Consider the following 17094-nt stretch of genomic DNA (forward strand, 5'->3'; position numbering starts at 1 on the left):
GACCGGAGCCGCTACACAGACAGCTGTGTTTGGTCCCGGGTGTTGTGCCCAAGCCTGGGACTGTGTTTTCGCTGCCTCCGCCATGGAGGTGAGGGGCAGCTCCGACGAGCCCTCGGCACCACGGAGAGCTGCAGCATCGCGTGGAGCCTGGTGCCGCGTGGCGCTGTGGTACCACGTGGAGCCCCGGTGCCTCTGAGAGCACCAGCACCGCTTGGAGCTGCAGTGCCATGAGAGCCCCGCTACCGCCGGAGTCTTGGCGCCGCCTGGAGCTGCAGTGCTGGGAGAGCCCCGGCACCACCGGGAGAGCCCCGGCACCGCCTGGAGCTGCAGTGCCAGGAGAGCTCCGTTACTGCTAGGAGCCCCGGCACCACCTGGAGCCCTGGCACCGCCTGAGGCTGCAGCACCGTGAGCGTCCCGCTACTGCTGGGAGCCTCGGTACTGGGGGAAGGAGCCTTGGCACCCAGGACCTGCAGTGCCGCCGACCTGCTGGGGGAGCGTCCTCGCTCTACCCCCTGTGACCATCTGGCGGGAGATCTTTCTCCCCGGACCGGGGATCTCCACTACCCTTCGGGGGACCCCACGTGGCTTTGCCCCGGGACCCCGGCCCCTTCTCCCTCGGCGGGGGGAGGGAGGGGCACGGAGGTGGCATAGGTTGGCTAACCGGGCTCTTGCCGCCTGAAACCTCCGCATTGGCAGGGGCACTCTCCCACTCCCAGGATTTGGGGGTGGCTCCCTGCTCAGATGCTTCCCTATACTCGACCCTGCCCATACCCACGGCGCAGGGGAGTGCTGCGCTTCACGCGCTCACCTCGCCGTCAGCTCTGTGCCAAGTCGAATCCGGTGCTGACTGTCCCGGGATCCCGGCCCCTTCACCCTTGGCGGCGGAGGGGGGGGGCGGAGGTGGCATAGGCCGGCCAACAAAGCTCATGCCGCCAGCCTCCGCATTGGCAGGGGCACTCTCCCACTCCGAAGAGTTGGGGGTGGACCCCTGCTCAGAGATGCAGACCCGGAGGGGCCTCGATGGGTCGTGGCTGGTGCATCTCTGTCCTCGACCCTGCCCGTACCCACGGCGCAGCAGAGTGTCCGCGCTCCATGCGCTCTCCTTGTCGTCGGCACCGGGGACGCTGCTCCATGCCGAGTGGAATCCGGTGCCGACGGTGCGCTCCGCACTGAGTGGGAGCAGGTCGACCCGGACACAGAGCGGAGCAAGGCTTTAAACCTGATCTCTCTGCCTCTGGCTCACTGTTTAAAAGCCTTGCATATCTTACTCTTGTCTGCTCTCCCCCCAGGCACTTAAGGTACCGAGTGAGGGGGGAGAGGGGGTGTTAAATCCAGGCGGCTGGGACATAGCCTGGCCGCCTTAAGTCTGTCAGGGACTTCTTCCTAAGCTACAATACTTAACAACTACTTAAACTAACTAGGTACTTAGATTAACAAAGAGATCAAAGAAGGGGAATGGCACTTGCAGAGAGCAAGTGCTAGTTCCATCCGACTGTCACGGGTGGAAAGAAGAGACTGAGGGGGCGTAGGGCCGGTGTAGGCTGTACTGCTGATATGTTAGTCTTTTGTGGTGCACTGGCAGCCTCCTAATATGTGGCTTCTGAGCAGTTAGTTCATTTATCCATTTGTTCCTTGATGGTTAAAACACCTCAGATCTCTGGGATTTCTCTTAGGGAGTTAGTTTGGGGCAGCAGCTGCTCCCAGTTTCGTGTAACCACTTTCCATTGCTGGGATGCACCTGCATGTCCTCCTCCTGGGGCCCATACTAGGGCACGTTCCTCTTGGGCTTTCTCCCAAAACTAGACCTACTGTCCCCATACTTGTCTGCTAAGCAGCTTGTGGCCCAGAGGTCTTTTGGCTTCTTATTCACTACCCACATTTTATGCACGTAGTCCTTAACTGAATCTCGTTGCCATATAAATCATCTTCTTATTCTTCTCAACTGCCCCCCTGTCCCGCCGCCCCTTTTATATTTAAGCTTCTGGAGTCTGTTCAAATTTAAGGACCAAGGCCATTTTATATTGGCATGGATATTTTATATTAAATGGATTGAAAACTGGTTAACTAATAAGTCTGTCAGTGTAATTGTAAATGGGGAAACATCTCTGAGCAGAGTTTTTAATTAGGTCCTACATGGACTTTTTCTTGGCCCTGCGCCATTCAAGATCTTTGTCAACATATGGAGGAAAACATGGCATCATTATTGATAATTTGCAGATGACACAGTTTGGGGGAGTGGTCATCAATGAAGAGAACAAGTCTCTGACAATTTTTTTTGTCGCTTGGTAAACTGGGTTCAATATGCATTTCACTTTGGCCAAATGTAAGGTCATACATATAGGAATAACAAATGTAGGCCATACTTACAGGATGGAGGATTATCTCCTGGGAAGCAGTGACTATGAAAAAGCATGAGAGTCATAGTGGATAATCAGCTGAACATGAGTTCTCAGTGTGATGATCTGGCTAAATGGGCTGATTTAAGTTGTCTGGCTATACCGGAAGAAGGACAGGATACACTGGATATGGTTTAAGTAGGTGCACCTTTATTATTCAAGGTCTGGGACTACTTGGTCAATAAAAGTGTACAGTGCAAGTAACTCCATCATTTCAAAAACTACCTGGGAGCTTCTGTCAGCACCCCCAGCCAAACCGCTACTGGGATGTTACCATCTCCCCACCCCCTTGAATGAGGGTTTAGGTGGGCTATAAAAGAGGGGGTGGTCAGTGCCCTGCCTTGCCTGTCATAGGCACCCCAACCTCTTCCCCCCGCATTCCACTCCTTCAACATACACCTCATTTAAATCCTTGACTAAATTATTTATCTAATCATTATCCTCTCCCTATGGAGTACCTACATTGGACATCCACCCCCCACTTACACAGTGAGTTGTGATATCTTAGCCTAACTCCTGTTCTCTACTCACCCTAACAAAGCCCCCCTCCCCGAAAGTCACTGAAGGGAAGGTGAAAAAAAACCCCACTCCACCTTGGCAAGTGTGGTGGTGAGGGAAAAATTCCTTCCTAGCCTCCCCGAGAAACTGCAACTGGTTCAGTGCCCACAGTGGGTCTTGACCAAACCTGGTATTTGCAGAGGGTGAACACTGCTCTGCCTGGTCTGGGGAAAAGGGGGCTTCTCCTGTGTCCTTGATAAAAAGATTTATCAACAACCTTTCCTCCCAGTCCCTGGGGTTTGAGACAGCATTGTCACGCTGACCCTTTTTGCTTCTTCAGCAGCATCTGTGCCTCTCTATCCGCCCCCGCTCTCAAAGCAGTACACTGCTTCCCATGGCAAACCATACAATGGCCTCCCTGCTTAAGGTGTGATGCAATCACTTTGGATGTATATGCGGGATGGAAGCCAGGGGGAGATACCCATGTCCATCTCACTGCCTTTGAGAAGGCTTGTGACTTGAATCAGGTTTCCTCTGCAGATCAGCTCCATTTTCAGTGAATATTGAATAGGAGTAAGGAGGATATATTACTTCTGTTTGGCGCTGGTCTGACCGCTGCTGGAATACTGTGTCCAGTTCTGGTGTTGTCAGGTCAAGAAAGACGGTCAAAAATTGGAGATGGTCCAGAGAAGAGCCGCAAGAAAGATCAAAGGAAAGAAAAAAAAAACTCTTATAGTGAGAGATTCCAGGAGCTCAATTTACTTATCTTATCAAAAAGAAGATTAAGCTGTGACTTGATCACAGTTTAGATGTACTTACTTGGATACCAGAAATGTGATGAGTGCTTTTCAGTCTAGCACACTGGCTTTTCAATCTTTTTTCATTTGTGGACCCCTAAAAAATTATAAATGGAGATGCAGAACTATTTGGAAGTGTTAGGAATCCTCAGACCACAGGTTGAAAACAACTGTTCTGTGGTAATGACAACCTTCTGTGGACCCCTTAGACATAGTCTGTGGGCCCCCAGGGATATGGGGATCATACGTTTAAAACCACTGGTCTTGTGGACAAAGGCATTACAAGATCCAATGGTGGGAAGTAGAAACTGGGCAAATTTAGACTGGAAATAAAGCGCACATTTTTAACAGTAAAGGGAAGTAACCTGGAGTGATTTACCCAGGGTTGTGATGAAATATCGGTCACTCGCAGTTTCAAAATCAAGACTGGATTTTTTTAAAAAAGATATGCTCTATTTCAAACAGGAATTAATTAAGGGATGTCATACAGCCTATGTTATGCAGGAGATCAGACTAGATGATTGCAGTAGTCCCTTTTGGTCTTAAAATCTATGAATAAAACCTATATTGTTCATAATCCCCACAGTCTCTGCCTTCCATTTAGCTATAGGCCCCTGTGGTTTTTCTTACCAGTAATGGGGTTAGAAAAGGGAGCCAATCTGCAAAGAGAATCTGATTCAAGTGAAAAACCTTTTCAAGCCTCATATCAAAGATGATGCAATGGACTTTGGTACCCTCCTTCCCTAAACTGGGGAATTTAACATCTATGCTCCCTGTGGAATTGGCATTCTGCGTTTCATCCCGAATTATTGGACCACCAAATTTCTGGCTTTTGTTGCTCTAAGTTCAGTTCATGCTGGCGCTCCTCATACTTGTGTTGCTTCTCCCGCTCCACTCTCTTGCCTGCTTCTGGTCTGCCAATCTCTGTTTCTCCAGATGCAACTTTTCTTTCTCAAACTGCAGCTTTTCCTGCTCCAGTTGCAGCTTCTGCCATTACAGATCCTGCTAATTTTGGGGAACCTGTTCTGGATGTGAACGTCATTCTTTTCTCTGGCTTCTGTTTACACTATCATTCTTACTGCCTCCCTCTGGGAACTCGTCGTCTTCTCAGCTTTCCTATCCTGCTGGTCCATTGTGGCCTCTATCTCCTTGGACACCTGCATGGCCTGCAAGAGAACTGGAAACCTATATGTCCTGCTCTGGGGCTTGTATCCCATTCTGCCTCTGGTCCTCTACACACAGCAAACACACCAGCTCTGTCTTTTCATGATCAGCTGTTGACAGACTCTTCTCCAAGCACAAGCTAATCTTTCTTAGGGGCCTGTAATTCATGTTGCTATCTATCTTCTGAACAGAATAAAAGTTCTACTTTCAGTTTTAGTGGTTTAGTGCTTTGCAAAAGCTTCCTTTTAACAAGCTTTACCCTTCATTACACTTAATCCACAACACTGCCATCAATAAGTTAGTCTAGCTCTGTACGATCCTCTGGATGGATGCCAGTCTGTTGTGATTGGGTCTAAATGGCTGAATCCCATGAGCTTTTAAGCCCCGTGGGTCTTGGTAGTGATTGATGACTGGTCGTCATTCTGGGTCCCTGGCACGCACCCAGTTTCTTGGACAGTGGGACTTCAGAGTCCAGTCGCCTAGACCCTGGAACAGACTTCCTGAACTCCCCAGTTGCTTGTTCATCCCAAAGGCCATCTGGTTTCCTAGTTACATCTCTCAGGAACAAGTTGGCAGTAAAGCAAAGAACAAAGGCTTAGCAAAGGAATTTCTTAACCTCAAACACTTTACTGTTAAAGCAGGAGAGAGCTACAGGTCTATGGAAAACCGTTCTGAAAGTCTGATCTCACCATGTCTGAGCGTCCTGTTCTGGTCAGTGTCTTTAGGCAAGGCAGAGTCACTCCTGCTTCTCTTCTCTCCAGCCTGGTTTGCTTCCACATGCTGATGAAATGGCACCCTGAAGCCTCCTTTCAAAACAGTCTGTCTGATTTCTGTTTATGTGCTTTGGCTATGGTGGGGGTGTGCTCCAGCTCAAGAGGCCCCTCTATCAGCTTCTGTGTAGAGTCCATTATCCCAAGGGATTGCATTGGTCATTGAGCTGTTCAAAGTCAATGGCACTACTGGGACAAAACCCATTATTCCAGTAAGAAAGTCATTCATTTTTGATGGTCCTTGATAGCTCTCTCATTGTTGCCCCTTTTCAGGGTGTCCCATCTCCTACCATGAGCACACATCATCCAAAATAGACTGAACCTATCAAGATTTAACTGGCTTTCAACACCTCCTGGATGTCTTAACATAAGATAGATGATACAGTGCAAGGTGAAGGGTATAATTAAAAATGGCATTCACCAAACAAAATGAAGTTCATTTTGTCACAGACATAACCCCTAATCTGTCAACACAGTGCGTCTGCAAGGTCAGTGTATTTAGACTGTTTTGGACAAAGGGGAATGTGGAATGAATTCCAAAGTTCAGGCCCAAAGAGAATGGCCTGCCAGCACCTCTCTCCTAAATTGATGGAGCTTGAATACCTATATTAATGGTGACTGCAACAGTATTGCAGCAGGGGAGAGAGGTAATCTGTGACATGCAGATTCCAAGACATTTAGGGTTTTATAAGTAAAAGAACACTAAACTCTACCTGAAAAACAACACTCAGCAAAGTAAGTTCTGGTTGATTTTTCTCACATGAGAAGAAAGTAATGCAGAAACTGCTAGAATGCCCATAGAACAGTAATTGTCAAGGGACCCAGATCAACTCTGTCCCTGGCAAAATTTCATGTGTTGCCAGCTATGTACCAGAGGAGATGGAGAAGGGAGAAAAAAGACAATGAAATCATAGAAGATTAGGGTTGGAATGGACCTCAGGAAGTCAAATAGTTCAACCCCCTGCTGAAAGCAGGTCCAACCTCAACTAAAGGCATAGGCCCTGGGGAGTTTTCAACTTCTTCTACAGCATGGGGTTATGGGTCACTTGCTGGTGGATTCTCTGTATCTTGAAGTCTTTAAATCATTGTTTGAGGACTTCAGTAACTCAGTCTTAGGTTAGGGGTCTATTAGAGGAGGGAGTGGGTGAGGGTCTGTGGCCTGCGCTGAGCAGGAGGTCAGACTAGATGATCATATTTGTCTCTTCTGACCTTATAGTCTATGAGGCTATAAATCAACCCCAGCTAAATCTGGTTAGTGAACTAGAGGAAAAAGCAATTGTGATCTAGTGCATCGGATACTGGACTGGGATTTGGGGGACCTGGATTCTAGTTCCAGCTTGGCCACTGACCTGCTTTGTGAGTTACTTTACCGCTTTGTGGTTCTGTTCTCCTTCCAGCCTTTGTTTTGCCTGTTTAGTCTGTAAGCTCTTTGGGGTAGAGAGATTTTCACTAGTTGCATGTACAGTCTCTAGAATCTAGAGGTCTCCATCTCAGTTGGGATTTCTAGGTGCTACTGTAATACAAATAGATAAGGGGAATTAATGAGGGAGGGTGGGGAGAGATCTGGGAAAACCGATAGAGAAGGGGAAATAGGCCTAATTGGAGGGGTTATCTGAAATGTATTAGAGGATTTATATAGTCAGGACTTCATTATGTATATCAGTATTTGACTCCATCCTGATTATCTGTCTGTTTTGTCCTTCTTTGCTCTTCTCCACACCAACCCACATGCCTTGTTTATGCTGTATGTGTAATTGTCTATCCAGGGAAGAGAAAAGTAAACTGGATGATATAGGGCTATATAATCCTCTTTAATGTTATAACATGAAGATCTGGCTGAGTGATTAAATCCTTCTGTCCTGAGGCATTTGTCATTCTCTTCAGGTGACATGCTTAGCTAGTGATCTCTAAGAATCTTGAGGACCTCTCACAAGCCAGGTAAAGCTCCATCTGTCAAGCATAGCTGTCATTCCAACCTGTTCCCCAACTATTTCCCCCACATTCTTAAGTTGTTCCTAAAAACAATGAATGGCACTACTGCGGGTCTGGGCTCTTCATTGATCTACGTTTCAAGTCTGTATTCCAGATACTGCATTAAGCTTAAGTTAAACAAATTCATATTTTTCAAACTGATTACCTGCTGAAATATTGTGGAACTGTAGCTCTAGAACCTCCTATTCTTTTTGATTTCACGAAATTTTACACATTCTGCCATGGCCCCAGAGGCACCCTACCCCAGAAGAATTTATTTGAAGATTTTAGAAAGTGTGAAAAATAATGGTAACTAGGTTAAAAGCTTTATTTATCTTATGTAATGGTATAAGCAAAAATAAAACCTTTGTCTAACTGGAAACTGGAGATAAGAAAATATCATACAAGTACTTTCAATGGAATTTAGAAATTTGACATATATTATTAAGCAAAACAAAAAACTTAATTTGTTATTTACTTAACATTTAAACTGAAGTTAAGTTATTCTTAGTATAAAGTGACATCTGAAGCAGTAAATCATATGTATTTTACTATGTATCTCTTGATCTTGTGAATACTGTACATAGGGACTTTTTTTATTTTCTCACCTTATCCTAAGCTGAAATGAGGCAATGTAGATGTACCTAGGAGACAGGTGGTAGTAAAGATGCAAATTTAGAAAATAACCTAAATTATGGGAACTCTTCTGAGAAATAGATCTGAAACAAATTAACATGCAACAAAAGAGCTGATGAACCATTAGAAGTAATCTGCAGTTCATGGCACAGAAATTTAACATAATTAGGGTAGTTTGCCTTGCCACGCTGATAGATTTTTAAATTGCTCTGACTTTCAATAAAGGAAAAAAATATGGCATTTATGTTGAGAAGATTTACTGCATTGGCCTGCATTATTTGAGGAGGAAGAACAAAGGACCAGGTTGTTGGTTGGGGAAGCCAATAAAGTGATGCCCATTTACACCAGCTGAGACTCCAGCCCAATATATGCATTTATGGGTTAGGGAAGAAAATACAGTGATCCATATTCTGATCCTACTTACAATAGTGTAAATTCAGAAAAACTGCCATGGAATCTAATCCAATACAACTCGATACTGATAGTAAAATGAAAACAGATTTAGAACCAAGGATTGTAATGTGTGTTCTTGCTTGAATAAAACCACCTACCTCTCTTACAGATAGCTTTTCTTCCACAGATCTCAAAGGACTTTACAAAGAGGTCAGTAATATTATCCCTATTTTACAGATGGCAAAAGTGAGTATTATAGTACTTTAAGGTAAGATTAGTATTAAGTTTAGATTCAGCATTCCTGTTTTCTAGATTTATTACTGCCTTGCATAAAGAGGATTTATAGTTTAGTTTTCAATTTTATTCTTTTATTCAGGTAGTACAAGTTTTTACAAACAGTCTGTTACTGTGGAGAGCAATTGCAATTTCACCTGAAAAGAAAGGGCAAAAGAATCTTAATATATTTTTCTGAACATTTTTTTAATAATGGGTATCAATAGTAACAGATATTCAAAACTTTATTTTTACCAACACAGTACGTGCTCTTAGTAGTAGCTACTGATCTGGATGTAAAGTTGTCTTGATAAGTGATATGTGTGAGAGAAGTTTAATGATGAAATCGAATAATTTAAAACTTGAGTGGAAAAATTATTCTTGTGCTAGAAGAGATCTCTTCTACAGCAGCTATTAAATATAAATCATTCAATTTTGGGCAAAGGGTGATACAGAAAATATTTTCCTGTATCAGTTCCTTTATGGTCACTACCCCTGTCTCATGAAATCTTCTATTGGTGGAGGGGAAGAACCCAGTCTCACTAAATTATAGACAATTAGGGTTGGAAGGGACCTCAGGAGGTCGTCTAGTTCAGTGTTTCTCAACCTTTTTGATACCAGGGACCAGCTTCCTATACTATGTCAGGGAGCTCTCTGGGTTCCTATACTGTGTCAAGGAGATCTCGGAGAACAGTGCCGGTCCATGGACGGTCGTTGAGAAATACTGCTCAAAGCAGGACCATCCCCAACTAAATCATCCCACTCAGAGCTTTGTCAAGCTGCACCTTAAAAACCTCTAAGGTTGGACATTCCACCACCTCCCTAGATAACCCATTCCAGTGCTTCACCACACTCCTGGTGAAAAAGCTTTTTCCTAATATCCAATCTGGACCTTCCCCACTGCAGCTTGAGACCATTGCTCCTAGTTCTGTCATCTACTACCATTGAGAATATAAAGTTAAGTCATTGGAATGGGACCTACAAGACTTGGGTTAAATGTCTGAATTTGTGTTTAGACTTCCTGTGTGACATTGGGCAAGTCATTTACTGAGTTTCCATCTATAATATGGGGTTATTACTTCCTGTCTCTTGCCTTTTTGTCTGTCCTGTGTGTTAGACTATGAATTTGTCAGAAGGACTGTCTCTTACCATTTGTCCTTTCAGAGTCTTGTGCAAAGGAGCTCAGACTTAGATTGGTGCTACTATTAAAAAAAAATGAGAGCAAACTCCGTTATCTGTATGCCACTTCCTGCTAAATGAGATACTGCTTACGCAGGAAACATTCAACCTCATAGGAGAAGATCCTCTGCTATGAGGTAGCTTTACTCAATTTGCAGCCTGTTAGGTTGAGCAGATTTGTCTGGGCATTTGGCCCTGGATCCTGGGAGAAAGAAGTAGGAATCTTGGTAGAGACCAAGGTTTGACATTTTGCTAGTTCCGTGATGTCCAAGAACCAAGGGTAGTGAGACCACCATCTATCCAGTAATATTGTTGTTGCTTGCCTTCCTTGCTGATTTTCCTGAGCAAATTCAGAAGAGAACGGCTAAGAAGAAGTAACCCAGCTTTGGTGTCCAATGTTAGGTAAATGGATCCACATATCAGACAAGGGCAAATGGATATAAACTGGCCATCAACAAGTTTAGGTTTGAAATTAGACAAAGGTTTCTAATCATCACTCAGATCCTTTTCAGCAGTATCTAGCCTGTTAGTTCCCATTTTGTAGATGTCCATTTGATTTTTTTTCCTTTGAAGTGAAATACTTTGCACTTATCGCTATTGAATTTCATCTTGTTGATTTCAGACTAATTCTCTTATTTGTCAAGGTTATTTTGAATTTTAATCCTGTCCTCCAAAATGCTTGCATGGTGTCATCTGCACATTTTATAAGCATACTCTCTGCTCCATTATCCAAGTCATTAATGAAAATATTGACTAGTACTGGACTCAAGATTGACTCGGCTGGACCCCAGTAGTTATGCTCTTATAGTTTGACAGTGAACCATTGATAACTATTCTGAGTACTCTTTCTATCAGAATGGACCTGGTCAGATTAGGAGGGTGCCTTGAGTGTCTTTCTAGGTTCTGTGGAGTTGACTTCTCCTTGATGGGGCTCAGATGCCCTTCTGGGCTCATTTGGCCTTTTAGCTCTATTATTCAGTTGGGAGTGGTGGTGCGGAAGTGTGGTGGTTCCCTCCCATGCATCATCCATGTGTTGCTTCAAAATGAGTACTTTTACAATTGATTGGTCCTCTCATTTCTTAGTCTTTGATCAGCAGTGAAATAGTGGAGAGTGCTCATATTTAAATGGTCATCATTGGGCATCCAATTTAATGCTCCATTGAGATAAATGGGAAAGTTCACACTTCTCCGAGCACTGCTTTTGAGCTATCTGCAGACCCAGATAGACATCACTGCATTAAGTACATTCACTTAGTTTGAAAGTTTTTCTTCTCAACTATAAAGGTTAGTGAGATTATTATTACTACTACTAATGATAAATCTGAGATTCTGGAGAACAAGATTGCAGCCTTAGGGGGGAAAATTGCATGGTTATTGACCCATTCAACTTGAGCCCTGATTGAGCTTGAGTAATTATTTTATAGAAGTTTTAGGAAAATTTGACGATGCTAGTGAGAGAATGCACAGTAGAAGAAAACGTCATTTGAAGGTGCATGCCTGCCCACCTATCAAAATACAGTTTTTCAATTACTTAAGTCATCTGTTGATCTTTGTTCATTTTTGATAATATGTTGGCTACCAGTTGGCTAAAACTTACTTTATCACAACACTGTGATCTGTAGCTGTGTTTGTGTGTCGGGGAGAAGGGTGGGAATGACATGTATTTCATAGTGACAGAATAATATAGAAAAATGTAGGGACAGTTGCTGCAGAATTCTGTGTGGTAGAATATATGGGGTCCTGTGTAATCCCTTTGATAACATATGTTATCTACCTTTGTGGTGTTTGGTCTATGTAGAGGATAACAGTTTACTATTGCTATTAGTTACTCCAGTGGTCTCCTGTGGAAATAGAGGACCTGTTGTCAAACCTTGTAGAATTACCAGGTATGGGGGTTCAGCATAATTTCTCAGCTATAAACCCTGTTTTCTTCAGTGTATGTACATTTCTAGCCTTCTATAAAGAATTGTAATGTTGCTATGCCCAACACTCAAAAGTTAGAATCTGTGCGTAGTATACATCAACCTACGTAAAATGAAGTGTCTGTATACATAATTATGTTTATATTTTATTTTACAGCTGTCTATGTATACATAATATATGCACATTTACCAGTGTAAAATATAAGCATATACATATCTGTGTGGGGTTTATGACATTAAAACCTAAAATTATACTAGTGGTACATTAAGTTGGAACAGTTAAAATGAATCGAGTAAAACCAAAATGAAAATACCTGCAGGAACCTTATATGTTGCATGTGCCTATTGTGTAGTGTTTTTCTTGCCACATTATACCTTTAATATATTGTTCAGATAATTGCCATAAAAATATAGAGGAAGGGTTATAGTCTGAGTTAACATTGCTGTTGAAACATTATCTTTTTTGGTTTTCTTGCTTAATTTTATTGTAACAGTGATATAGATTATTTACGTTTTACAATAGTGAAAGAAAAAGACAGATTGTAACCAGTTGGTGTCCTCATCTCTGGAAATGTATGTTCAGTTTTATTAAAACTGTCCCTCCTTGCTGTCTCATTTTCAAAACAATATTTAAGGGTTAATTGTCACATGTGCCTCTTGCGGATAGTAGGAATGAACTGCAGTGTTTAGTGTACTGTTCGGTTAATCCTGCAGTTTGATGAATGGACCTTGAATAGACAAGGAGAGTTTGTAGTCCTGACATATTAACACAGAGTTAAATGTTCTCATTGCTGCTACAACTTACTGAAATAAATCACTGTATTAATACAGTGAGTTATGAAGTGAGGCAGAATGAGATTTAGCACACGGGTAACCTGAGCTGGCTGTGTATTATAGCACTTAGCTTGTATGGCATCTCTTCTAACTGGGACTTTGAACATGGGGACCTTCTTCAGCATTGTGAGGCGTCGCTATAAAAGGAGGCGTAAGAAACGTTCTGAGAGGAAAGGTAGTATATTAAATTATCTACTGTCAAAACAGAATATCGATGAGCTTTTATAAATAAAAAAATGCAATTGTAGAAATGTTTTCAGGTTATATTAAATATTTAGTAAATACAATTTTCATACATACCTTAAAAAAAAAAAAAAGAAATTCTGTAACACTTTTTTATTCTGTTTGAATATTGAACACCAAAAGCAATAAGCTTCAAATGGAAATCAGTTTTCCAATATATTTCACTTTGCTTCCAGGCTTTCAAAGTTCAAAATATTTATTTTTAGACAAACATATGGAACTCTTAAAGTTGTGCAGCTTTTTGTATTTTATTGCTTGTTTTTCCCCTAATGTACTGAAACTGTAAGCTGTCTGTCTTGTCACTGGATATTCATTAATCATTTTGTAAAATGAGCTTTTTCTGTCTTTAAACTTAGCCTGCCTTGAACAGCAAGTGTAAATCAAGAGAGCTACTAAAAATCTTTTCTCTTTTAACAAAATTTGTAAGAGATCTGTAAAGTATCCAAACTATTGAAATCTCATTTAGATTGTGTTGCTGTTCATCTAGCTACACCTTTGCTGTTTAACACATTTAGATTAGTTAAAGTAGGAATTTTTATTCCTTAAAATCTGCAAACTAGCTACACATCTCTTGAAAAGAAAGTGCATTAATGAGAACCATGGTATAGGCTAGTTATAATTTCTTGAAGTATGTTGTACAGTTTGTATCTTTGTACAACTGGAAAGTAATGAATTGTCTCTGGAGAATGATATAATACCTGTAAAAACAGAACATTTCATATATGGCACTTCATTAAAAATATGTAAAGCTTACAGAAGGGTTGTAATTTAACTGCTATAAAGGTTATTTTTCTGATTCCATTTGTATCTGTTAATATCTGTAACTCTTCTGTCATTTTTGTATCTGGTTGATCGATATGGCTGGCATGTAATGCATTTAGAATTACCAGCATTCTTGTTAAATGCTGCTGTTTGTATTTTAGAATATGGCAGTAGATGCATTCTTGTACAGAAGAAATTAACTACAGTAACTGTATTTAGTTATCATATCTATTTTGTGTTTGTAATTAAATGTATCAAATTACTCTAGTACAGTGATTGTATTTATGTTTGAAAAATACAGTGGAAAACTGTACTAACTGAAGCAATATCTCTAGGGAAAAATAATGGCTCTTGCAAACTGGAACTAGGTTTGTTTTTTTTTAACACTTAGATTCCATAAGTAGTAATGAATTTGTATAAACACTGAGTAACTCAACCCAAACCACTAACAGAGTTGAGTATACCAAGAACTGGTATGTCAGCTATGTCCTATGGTACCTTTATCCTAATATAAATCTCTTCTAAGCAAATAACATTTACATTTTTTCTTGACTCTTGTCTTTTGTTTGAAAATACATTTTTTCACACTGCTTTCAAAGTTTAGTATTCAAACATTATGAATCATATTTTAGAATGGTCAGTAGAGGATAAAAATTAAGGGGAAAGCTTAGACTCACATTCAGACAACTTCAGTGGACTTTGGATCATGTCTATAGTGAAAAAATTATGATTTGACAAGGCAACTTAAATCTGGGTAGAACTGCTTTTTGTCACTGGCCAAATTTCACTAAAAATCACTGACTGATATAATAGATAGTTTTTAGTGTTCATCTTAGTGCATGCAAGTATTGCTCATTTTTCAGGTTCTGAAAACTCTCTGGGTTAATAGTATTGCATGAAGTGTATGTTCCCTATTGCATATACATTCAAATTAATCCTGAAATGATTTTTTAAATTAAGATTCTTACAATAAAATATTAACATTGCATTGAAAAGTCCAATCAAGGAGTGTTAGTTTCTTCTCTCTTGTATCCCATCTTTTAGTTGTATTTGGGAAAAATTGTTTGTCATCTAAGTAGTCTGGTGACATAATCCAAGAATCTTGTAAAATAATAGATCTGTTTTAGCCAAACTAGAAGTGTACAGAATGAATATTGAAGCTCTGTGAATAATTGTATTGGTATGAAGAAATAAACCAGTTAAAAGAATAAAGCTTCAGTGTAGAAAGTGCTATAGAAGATAGACTAGTTAAGGATTCAACAAAAATACTTACTTTTTACCAAATCTACACACACTTCACTTAAAAAAACCCAAAACCTGGAGATTTCTAAATCCCTTTAGAGACCTGCTTAATAAGACAATTTACTGTACAATGTTTTTTCAATAATGATAGGGATTTCTAAAGAGTCAAATCCTGGTCCCAGTGAATTCAGTGGATGTTTGTCATTAACTTCAGAGGGGCCAGGATATTCCTAAACATGATTTTTAGTTCTGTATATAATTCTTCGTATGCCAGCATCTGATGATGATTTTATTTTGTTCTTGAACATTTGTTTCCTTTTGACACCAGTGAAGTGGAAATGTGAATTTTACAAAGTGGCTGGTTTTTTTAATTTCAAATCATTAATAAACAGCAATTTAGATTCTCCAATCTTCCAAATGTCAAATTAATCTACCAGTACGTTTTTATATTTTGGGAGATGATTACAAAAATAGTTTATTATTTTAAGTAATTTGATTGTTTTGATTTATAACATCTTCTAATCATTGTTCTTTCTTCAGAATGTAATCTGAATGAAATTGCTAATGGTTTGAAAATTGATCAAGATTGGGTTTGTTCAAAAGACGAGATGATTTGGGGTAGTGTGTGGCTTAATTTTAGGCTTCTCTTTCTGAAAACTGTAATCCAGATTTCCCAACGTGTGTAGCATCCACCAGCTCCTGTGTTCAGTGGGAGCTGATGTGTGCTGAACTGTCTTGAAAAGCTGGCCCTTTAGGGCCCAATCCTGTTTCCAATAGAAAAACTCCCATTTACTTTTTGTTAGGAACTGGAAAGGAAAATTAGACCTATAGTCATTATGTATGTAAAACTGCTTTAAATAAAAGGAGGATGCACTAACCTTATGCAGATTATAACATCAAAACAGACTTTTTATGTTAAATGACAGGCTTCAATATATTAAAATATGGACAAGTAATTTACATTTAAAAATGGTCAGATATCTGTATATAATTGGTTGTATCTTTACTCAATCATTAAAATATTTTGAAATGTTATAATTGAAATAGTAAGTAATTCCCAGTTTGAAGCATCCTTTCCTTTTGTTAAAAATATATATTAAAGAGGAAACTAAGTTTTATAAAGAATCTGACTTAAATCCTCAGGAGTAGTGAACTTTTGAGTGCATATTGAAATTGTATTCTTTGAGTGACTGTCCACACAGATTCCACTGGTGTGTGTACTTCCATGCATATGGGATCAGATTATTTTGAATAGGAGGTGCATGGGGGCCACGGTTGTGTCCCGAGTGCCCCCTCACTCCCCATAGCTGAGGGCATAAAGGGTGGGGTGGCTGCAGCCAACATTCAGTTTCTTCTTACCACTTGTGTCTGCAAGACAGACCCTGTAGTTTTGCTCTTAGTGAGTAGGTAGCTTAGTTGTTCTTCAGTTTATTAGTTTTAGGTTAGTACTGATACATTTTTTTTGGGGGGGGCAGTTAACTTAATTGCTTCTATTTTAGAACAGGGTTAGGGTTTCCTTCTGTATGGGGATGTTTCCCTGGCATAGAACACTCTGCACAAGGGCCAACCTCCGCGCCCGAACAGTAGCCCAAAGTGGCTGACCCTAAGGGCTAGGCCAAACTATAAGTGCTACAGCTGCACTGATGCAGCTGCGCTGCTCTAACGTATCTAGTGAAGATGCTTTATACTGACAGGAAAGAGCTCTCTCATTGGCATAATAACTCCACCTCCGTGAGAGGTAGGGTGACCAGATAGAAACTGTGAGATATAGGTGCCTATATAAGAAAAAGCCCCAAATATCGGGACTGTTCCTATAAATTCAGGACATCTGATCACCCTAGTGGGAGGTGGTAGCTATGTTGACCAGTGCTGTCTTCAGCAGCACTTAAATTGGTGTAAATTATGTCGCCCATGGGTGTGGATTATTCACGGCCCTAAGCGATGTAAGTTATATTGAAGTAAGCTCTAGTGTAGATCAAGTCTAAGTCACTGGGCTTGAAGATCTGCTTGTTCT

General features: G+C 41.0%; 1 protein-coding gene across 6 annotated transcripts in view; it reads left to right on the forward strand.

The window, feature by feature from the left end:
• ADARB1 (adenosine deaminase RNA specific B1) overlaps positions 1–17094 on the forward strand; it is a 272145-nt gene that overhangs the window by 83704 nt on the left and 171347 nt on the right. For 2 of the 6 annotated variants that reach the window (XM_067548805.1, XM_067548809.1), the window contains exon 2: positions 8813–8835. The exons of 3 other annotated variants lie outside the window; for them this stretch is intronic. Coding sequence is in view for 1 of the 3 variants with exons in the window: in XM_067548810.1 (XP_067404911.1) it covers positions 12909–13008 (100 nt within the window). In the remaining 2 variants the exon portion in view is untranslated. Of the gene's footprint in view, positions 1–8812; positions 8836–12639; positions 13009–17094 lie in introns of those variants that run through there. One more of the 6 variants, XM_067548810.1, reaches the window with a different exon arrangement.

The sequence above is a fragment of the Emydura macquarii genome, unplaced genomic scaffold, assembly GCF_026122565.2.
Source record: "Emydura macquarii macquarii isolate MOO-44397 ecotype Brisbane River unplaced genomic scaffold, CSIRO-AGI_Emac_v2 contig_1253, whole genome shotgun sequence".
Lineage (NCBI taxonomy): Eukaryota > Metazoa > Chordata > Testudines > Chelidae > Emydura > Emydura macquarii.